At 23.1% G+C, this 9232-nt stretch overlaps 4 protein-coding genes across 4 annotated transcripts; 3 read left to right on the top strand and 1 right to left on the bottom strand.

Moving 5' to 3' along the window:
• Positions 1-2400: 2400 nt before the first annotated feature.
• Positions 2401-2568, top strand: DICPUDRAFT_14027 (uncharacterized protein; the record flags this gene model as incomplete). Its single annotated transcript, XM_003291358.1, has 1 exon — positions 2401-2568. A coding segment is annotated over one exon (168 nt), but the record flags the coding sequence as incomplete, so codon positions are not given.
• Positions 2569-2857: 289 nt separating this feature from the next.
• On the bottom strand, positions 2858-3948 carry DICPUDRAFT_57306 (NADH dehydrogenase; the record flags this gene model as incomplete). Its single annotated transcript, XM_003291347.1, has 2 exons — positions 3763-3948; positions 2858-3484 (listed from the first exon to the last, which is right to left on the bottom strand). The coding sequence occupies exons 1-2, from the start codon at positions 3868-3870 to the stop codon at positions 2858-2860; spliced, it is 735 nt and encodes a 244-aa protein (XP_003291395.1). The 5' UTR covers positions 3871-3948.
• Positions 3949-4255: 307 nt separating this feature from the next.
• On the top strand, positions 4256-7319 carry DICPUDRAFT_156005 (uncharacterized protein; the record flags this gene model as incomplete). The annotated part of the gene is made up of 2 exons (XM_003291357.1): positions 4256-4725; positions 4817-7319. 2 exons carry the CDS (start codon positions 4256-4258, stop codon positions 7317-7319), a joined length of 2973 nt encoding a protein of 990 aa, XP_003291405.1.
• A 578-nt stretch (positions 7320-7897) lies between these two features.
• Positions 7898-8683, top strand: DICPUDRAFT_38928 (uncharacterized protein; the record flags this gene model as incomplete). Its single annotated transcript, XM_003291356.1, has 2 exons — positions 7898-7984; positions 8069-8683. The coding sequence occupies 2 exons, from the start codon at positions 7898-7900 to the stop codon at positions 8681-8683; spliced, it is 702 nt and encodes a 233-aa protein (XP_003291404.1).
• Between the last annotated feature and the right edge of the window lie 549 nt (positions 8684-9232).

Genomic DNA, 9232 nt, shown 5'->3' with positions numbered 1-9232 from the left:
AAAGAACCAGAAAAATTATTTGAATATTTAGAAAACCCAACCACTGAAAAATTTGATATTATTATTCTTTCAGATCTTATTTTTAATCATGCTACACAAGATAAAATGTTATTAACATGCGCAAACTGTTTATCAGATGACGGTATTGTAAGTTTTAAATTAAAAAAAGATATTTTTTATTTTTATTTTTATTTTTTTTTTATTGTTATAATATAATTTACTTATTATTTATATTGTTATTGTTCTGTTTAGATTTTTGTTACATTTTCACATCATAGACCAAATAGAATGGCAAAGGATTTATATTTCTTTGAGTTAGCATCACAAGAACCATTCAACTTTACATCAGAGAAATTCAACGAGCGTAAGATGCACGCAATGTTTGAAGATGATTTGGGCCCAGAGGAAGTTCGTGCTACAGTTCATTTTTACCTTTTAAAAAGAAAGCAAAACTAAATTAAATTAATTAAATTATAAAAATTTAATTAAAAAAAAATAAAAAATAAAAATAAATTTTTAAAAAAACTAACACCCACCCCATTCCAATTTTTTTTATAAAACACAATACACATATAAATACATAATCCTCTTATTTTCATTTTAATTAAGCAATAGCTTTACACAAATTTATTTAATAATTGTTTTAAATTATTATTTTCATTTATTTTTTAAAATTAAATTTATTTATAAATAGCTTATTTTCATTTTTAATCACATTACAATTAATTTTCTTTTTTTTTTTATTTTTTTATAATTTAAATTTTTATAATATTTTATAAAACCAAAGTTTTTAAAATGGATATAGACTATAATAACAATAATAATAATAATAATAATATAGATAATATAGATAATATAGATAATATAGATAATAACATAAGTAATTATGAAAATAATGAAATAGTAATAGAAAATAATTGTTATGGTGAATCATCATTAGAGCCAGCTTTATTATTTTATAAAGAAAACAATATCTATACTGGTGATGAGGGTGGTAGACAATCTCCACAAAATTGGTTTTTTAATAACCCAGTTTTCATTTCTCAATACAATAATAATAACTATCAAAATAATGTATCACCACAAGATAATAATAGTATTATTCAATATGATCAAGAGATCATTGATAATGATAGTTATACACCAATCGAATTATACCAAGATGTAAATAATTTAAATAATAATGTTCACATTATTCCCAACAATAATGTAAATAATGTAAATAGTGTAAATAGTGTAAATAGTGTAAATTATAATAATAATAATAATAATAATAATAATAATAATAATAATAATAATAATAATAATAATAATAATAATTATGATTTTAATAGTTTTTATATAAATAATAGTTTCAATGATAATATAAATAATTGCCTATACAATTGTATTGATTATAATCAAATGATTGTTCAATATAATAATAATGATAATAGTAATTGCAATGTAAATAATAGTAACAATAATAACAATAATAACAGTATTAATTTAAACTATAATGGTTATGTAGATACTAATGGCAATTCCATAGAGCATAATGCATTATCATATGAAGAAATTTTAGACTCAGTTTTGTATAGTAATAAAAAACTAAAAACAAATGAAGCAGATTTTAAAAGCAATAACAACAATATTAATAGTAATAATTTAGACCATTATACAATATCAAACAGTACTTTTTATAACAATAGTTTCCAATTTAGTACCTCAGAATTAAAAAATAATAATAGCTTTGATAATAGTAATATGGGCAATAATAGGTTATTATTTGAAACTGATAGCGAGGATGAGGTATCAGAGAGTATTATAAGTGACAGTGGAAATGACCCGGATTCAATTGATGAGGATGGTTATAATGGTTTTAATAATAATGATGACATGGTAGATAGATTAAATAAAATTAAAAAAATAAAAGATTTTTATCCAAAAATTCATGAAAAAGTTTTTTCATTTTTAACAGAGTGTTTACAACTATCAATTAGGAATGACGATAATGGCCACAACAACAATAATAATAATAATTACAACAATATATTGATTTTGCCAATAATAGATAATAAATTAAAATATTATTCATATGAAATAGACTTTACTTTTAGTAGTTATATCAAATCACAAAAACTAGATAGGATTAATGTTCCAACTTTTAAAAACCCAGTTCAATATTTAAATACAAACTATACAAAAGAAATAAGCAATTTGGATAAAGAATTACAATCAAGATTAGAATGTATTCAAATAATAGGCGATAAAATAAAGTCCATTCGCCCAACTTTAAATAGTGAATTAGAATCAATGAATAAAGAAATTATATCAATATTCAATATAGTTAAATCCTATCAAAAATGCAATACTGCTAATGTAGTTTTACAATTATTAAAAAAGAATGCAAAAGAATATAAAAGTCGTCGTATCCTATCGGAAGAGCAAGAGTCGCGTATGAATGACTGGTATAACAAACATCTAAACAACCCATATCCAGATGAAGATGAAAAAGTAATCTTGGGTGCCTCATGTCAACTATCAAAATCACAAATTGATAATTGGTTTTCAAATAAACGTATGAGACAAATACGTCTTAAAAAAGAAATGAATAATTAAATAAAATGTTTAAACTATTATTATCTTTTTAGTTTTTTAAATATTTTAAATATTTATTTTTATTTTTAATTATTATTAATATACATAATAAAATGTTGATTTGAAAATTTTATTTAAAAAGTATATATTTTTTTATATAGTTTATTATTTTTTTATTATTTGTTTTTTATTTTATATTATTGTTTTTTTTTTTTTTTTTTTTTTTTTTTTTTATTATAATTGTAATTATTTATTGTTATTTTAAAAGTGTTTGATTTTATAAGTCTTCTCTACAAATTGGGCCGGTTGGTGGTTCAAGTAAAGTAGTTTTACCATGTGGACCTTCAGCAGCTTTTCTATGAGTTTGTGGACCAATTTTAGTAGTTTCATTATTTTTAATTTGATTTAATAATTTGTTGGTAGATTCTGGAGTGAGATCTTCATAGAAATCGTCGTTGACACATAACATTGGGGCATTTACACAAGCACCTAAACATTCGACTTCAACTAAGGTAAATTTATTATCTGCTGTGGTTTCACCAACTTCAATACCTAAATTTGATCTACAAGCTTTAACAATTTCTTCACTACCTCTTAACATACATGGAGTAGTGGTACAAACTTGAACAAAGTTTTGACCAACTTTAGTTCTATTAAACATGGTATAAAATGATGCAACTTCATAAGCTGTCATTGGTGGAATACCACAAATGTGAGCAACTTTATCCATAGCTTTTAATGAAATCCAACCTCCATTTTGTCTTTGTGCTAAATCTAATAATGGAATTAATGCTGATTGTCTATATTGTTTTGGGTATTTAGCTAAAATTTTTTCTGCTTTTTTTAAATTTTCTTGATTAAAATCGAATGGTGTATGATCATTATTATCTTCAGTTTCGATATGCTAGAGATTATAAAAAAAAAAAAATTAATTATCCAATATTAATATATATTGAAATCTATTTATAATATGTTATCAGTGTTTTATTATTATTATTATTATAGACTATTGATTAATTATTAATTAATAATTATTGAGGATATTGATTATTAATTATTGATTATTGATTATTGATTATTGATTATGATTATTGATTATTGATTATTGATTATTGATTATTGATTATTGATTATTGATTATTGATTTATTATTGTTAAATTTTATCATTTAAAAAAACATACTCTACTTAAAGCATCTGATTTAACAAAACTACTTGATTTAAAGTAATTTCTTTTAAAAATATTAGTAGTAGTGTTTAAATTGGCTCTTTTAATTAATGAACTGATCATTTTGATTGTTTATTGTTTATAAAAAAAAAAAAAACACACACCAAATTAGTAAAATGATTGATTTTTTTTATATGATTTGAAAATGAAAAAATAATTTAGAAATAATAAAAAAAAATAAAAGAAAAATAAAAAAAAATAAAAATTTTTTTTTTTTTTTTTTTTTCGTATAAATTTTTTTTTAATGTGGGGAAATATTTTCTCTCATTGATCATTTTTTTTTAATTTTTTTTTTTATAAAAAAATTTGAAAAAATTTTTTTTTTTTTTTTTAAAAAATTTGTCGTATTTTTGTTTTTTTTCATATTATCATTTTGTAGTTAAACTTTTTAAAAGTGAAATTTTAATTGTGTGTTTTTTTTTTGTGTTTAAAGAAAAAACAAAACAAAATGAATTCATTTTTAAGAACTGTTCATATCAGAGTAAAGAAAGGTATTATACCACCACCAGCAGGTTATACCGCACTTTTAAGAGTTAGAGAACCATTCGACCCAGAAAAACCAAAAAATCTCGAAATCATCGAATCACCACTCTTAAATTATGCTAAAGAATTTGCAGAAACACATAGGGAAGTAGGTTATCTCAGTGATGGTCGTCTTTCACAAGATTCATACAATTTTGCTGGTTTAAAACTTCAATATCTTAAAAAGGGTTTCAGTGAAAATCAAGCTGATCTTCAAGCAAAAAGAGATGTTGTCAAGAATTTAGAAATTAGATCAATGGAATTAGATTTAATTCAAACTCAAGCAACTAAAATTGGTATCCCATCTTTCCAACCAAAAACTCATTTAGAATTAATTCAATCATTAGCAAAAAAAGTTAATAATAGAAGAATTGAATATTTAAATGTTGAAAAAAGGTAAATAATATTAATATTTTTATTAAAATAAAAATAAATAAATATTAACTTTTTGTTTAATTAAATTTTTAATAAAATAATAAATATATAGAGAAATTTTAGAAACTTCATTAAAATTAAAAATTCAATATAATGATATTTCACCATTACAATTTTCACAAATTTCAAACTTTACACCAATTGAATATTTTACATTTATTAGAGAACATCCAGAATTTCAAAAAGTATTACTTTTACCAGTAGTAGAGGAGAAAAAAGAAGTTTCAAATAATAATCAAAATAGTGGCGCAACCAATATGGATTTCAAATCAGTATCAAATTCAGAATATGATGAAGATTATGAAAATGATGAAGCTGAAGAAAACAAGAAGAATGAATTCGCTCAAGAAGTTTTAGGTGGTGATGTAAATATCAATGCAGTACATGCAGGTTATCAAGTTACCGATTATTACCTTGTACCAGAAAATCTTTATTTCAATCCACCAGCATACGCAGGCGACCTTATTTATAAACCAGGTTTAAATTCATATGTCCCAGAATCAAGCGATTTAATTAAAGAAGAGTTAGAAGAAACAGAAAAAGAACTTTACCAACAAGTGCAACCAGATCTTGAATCTGATCTTTTGGGTTTCCACGAAAGAGATTTAGACTTGGAAAGATATGAAAGAGAAACAGACGAAGCCAAATTACAAGAGGATGATTTTTGCATTACTTTAGCCGATATAAATAGTATACCAGAAGAAGTCGAAAGAACCACTTTAATTAAAAATCAACTTAGAAAGAATTTCTTCACCAAAGACTCATTAGAACAATCTAAAATTGGTGTAGACTCTGATAGATTCGTTTCAAAAGATGATTCTTTCCCATCAGCCTCAGATTTCACTTTAAATAAATACTCTCGTTACCCAACCGTTTCTGCTATTAAGACCCTTAGACATCTTTTCTTACAAGATCAAATTTCAAACGAACTTCATCAATACCTCGAAAGACAAGATGGTGCTGGTGTCCAAGAAAGAGTATCACAAGATTATAATATTCAAAAAAATTACCTCAGCTCTGATCTTTCAAATATCGATTCAATGGAACAACTCAGTAAATATAACGAAATTATCAAAGGCAATAAATCAGATTCAAAAGATGTTGAATTCAAAGAGCTTTATATCAATACTGTTTTAGGTGTTACCGATAACATCTACTTAAACCCAATCAATGAACAAAAGATCTTAAAAAAGAAATATGGTAATGATTTCGTTTTTGAAGAAGAAATCCTCCAAAGATCACCAGAAGAAGAAAAGAAAGATATTTTAAATAAAATTAGTGTTGAAGATCTCAAATCAATGAAGGGTCCAGTATTTGGTGAAGATGGTGCTATCGACCTCCAAAGAACAAATATTTATTCACCAAATCAATTATATGAATCAACAATCACCGATGCATACAAAAACAAATATATTGAACAAATTGAAAAAGAAGAAAAAGAATTACAAGATAAAGAAATACAAAAAGAAACCTTCCAAGAATTTGTATCTGATGAAATTGATAGAGTTGTTAAAGGTGAATCTTCAATCGATCCAGTTTATTTATTAGATGCCAATAATAATAGAGTTTTATTAAATGAAGATGATAATAATAACAATGAAAACAATAATAATGAATTACCAAATGTTGATACCACTAAACAACCAAGAAAGAAAACTTCATTCGCCTCATTCTATGAAAGATATATTTTACCAACAGATATCAAAGAATACGCTGAATATTATAAAAAAGATATTGTTTCAAATGCAGATGCTGCCAGAATGAAGGCTCAAGATTTAACCACTAATATTGGTAAACAAGAAGAAAGATATGAAGAAATTAAAGAGCTCGTTAGAGATACCAGCGACCCAACCGATGTTTCAGTTGCCAAAGAATATTTAGTTAAAGAAATGATTGGTATTAACCCATCACTTACTATAACCGAACATAAATGGAACGAACATCAAAAACTTTATTCAGAATTTTACAAAGATAATAGTCAAGTCGAATTAAAACAAGATACAGATAATCTTGCTTCAGCTTACCTCTCTGTTGAATCATCTGAACATCGTTATAACGCTGCTCCATCATTCCAAGATGAAGATAAAGTCGATTTTAGAACATTACAATTGGATTCTGAAACTGAAACCAAATATGCTAAAGAAATTAAAGAATTTAGAGATAAAGCTGCTAAAGGTGAAATCACTGACGAACTTTCATACGAATTTACAAACTATATCAATTACTTAAAAGAAAGAGATTTAACTACCCCACTCGTTAAAAAAGTACGTTCTAAATTATTCTTTAAAGACCACCGTAATGAAATGATCGATGTCTATAACGAACAATTAATGTCATCATTAGAAAACGATACCACTGCTGCCCAAGAAGAAGAAGAGGTCTCTGATGTCGAAAAGAATCTTAAACAACTCGGTGAAATGATTCCAGACGAAAAATTAAGAGAAATGACCATTAACAACATTTTATCTCCATATTACAATGTTGATGTTACATCCCAATTATCATCAAAACTTAAGGAAATTGAACTCGAAAAAAGATTTTCAAAAAAAAATTAAATAATAGTGATAATAATAAATAATAATAAATAATTATATATATAATTGATAATATAAAAAAAAACCTCAATAAAAAAAAAATTTATAAATAAATAAAATTATTTTTAAAATATACACATAACTATAATTTTTTTATTTTATTCAAATTAATTTTCTTAAAATTAAATAATAATTCTAATCCCATTTTATTTAGATCCGAATATATAAAATAGTTATATGTATAAAATAAAAAAAAAAAAAGTCAATGAAAAATGTGGGTGTGGGTATGTCATAGAATTTTTATTAACTAAAATATTGGAAAACCACAATGGGTGGTGTATATTAAAATTAAAGAATTCTCATATTCTATTTGGTAATATACATGGGTTATTTTATTATGATTTTTAAAATTGAAAATTAAATAAATTATAAAATTACATTTTAAAATGTAAAATTTTATATTTTAAAAAACCTTTTTATATTTTTTTTTTTTTTTTATATATTGTTTTTTTTTATTCATTTTGTACTAATAACAAATATAATTATCTTTTTTTATTTTGAAATAATATACCATTTAATATTAAAATTGTATTTTAAAAATGTCATTTATTGATAACATAGATATTAATCCCAATACACCAAGATTTGTTAGAGGACCATTTATAATTATAAACTCTGTTGTTATGGTATGTTTTTTTTTTTTTTCCCCCCAAAAAAAAAATAAAAAAATTTATTAACCCAAAAATTTTTTTTTATTAACTTCAAAATAGTTTTTATCAACAATATTATTATGTTTAAGTGGTTTATCAATTTATTTTTTAAATGACTATTATTTACTTAAGGAAATGACATTACCTATTGGTTCATTTGTTTTAACTGCATATATGGTAATAGTATCAATTGTTGGTATTGTTGCAATTTGGAAAAAAAAAGTTAAGTTCCATATGGGCTATATGGTATTATTATTTTTATTAGTAATTGCATTGGTTGGTGTAAGCAGTAAAATGGTTTACCTTACTAGAGATTCAAATAAATTAGAACACAAGATTGAAAAAGTATGGAGCCACATTGGAAATTATCATCACGGTAGATCATTACACTATTTGGGTGGTCTCATTGAAAAAATTGAGAAATCACACCAATGCTGCGGATGGTCCAAAGAAACAGAAGGTGGCCATTGCCGTCATTTCACAAAACGTAATGCTAAGCACGGTTACTGTGGACCACTTATCGAAAGAAATGTTGAAGCTTTATTTTTAACTCTTGGTATTTATGGTATTGTTCTTTCCATAATCGAAATTGGGTTATTAATTTTATCAACTTTTGTTTTAATCAAAGTCAATAATAATCCAAAATCAAAATCGTTCATTTTACAAGATGAATAAAACATTTTCAAAAAAAAAAAAAAAGATTTTGGAAATAATTTTAAATAATAAAAATTATTATTATTTATTATTTTATTTTTTTAAATTCCTTTTTTTTTTATGGATTCATAGTTAAAAAAAAAACAGTTTGTTTTTTTTATTATTTTAAAATTATTTTAATCAAAAAAATATCTTTTTTTTTTTTTTTTTTATTTTTTTTTATTTTTTTTTTTTTTTTTATGGATTCCATACAGCAAACAATAACCTTTTTTTTTTTTTAACCTATCTTATTTTTATTTACTTAATTTTATTTACTTATTTTTATTTGTTTGTTTTTTTGTCTATATTTATTATTTATCAAATAAAAATAGTTTTTAAAATAATTTCTAAACTTTATTTTAAAAATCAATTTAAAAAGATTAGTTTTACAGGTAATTACCCCAAAACTATTAAAAATAGAAAATTTTTTTTTTTCAAATTAATTTTACAATAAAAATTTTTATTTATTATTCATTTTATTATAAAAAAAAAAAAAAAAAAAAATAGTTTTTAAACTACAAAATTTTTTTT

The sequence above is a fragment of the Dictyostelium purpureum genome (genome assembly GCF_000190715.1).
Source record: "Dictyostelium purpureum unplaced genomic scaffold DICPUscaffold_274, whole genome shotgun sequence".
NCBI classification, from domain to species: domain Eukaryota; phylum Evosea; class Eumycetozoa; order Dictyosteliales; family Dictyosteliaceae; genus Dictyostelium; species Dictyostelium purpureum.
Note: the sequence above shows the minus strand (reverse complement) of the source record. Positions and strands in the feature narration are given on the sequence as shown.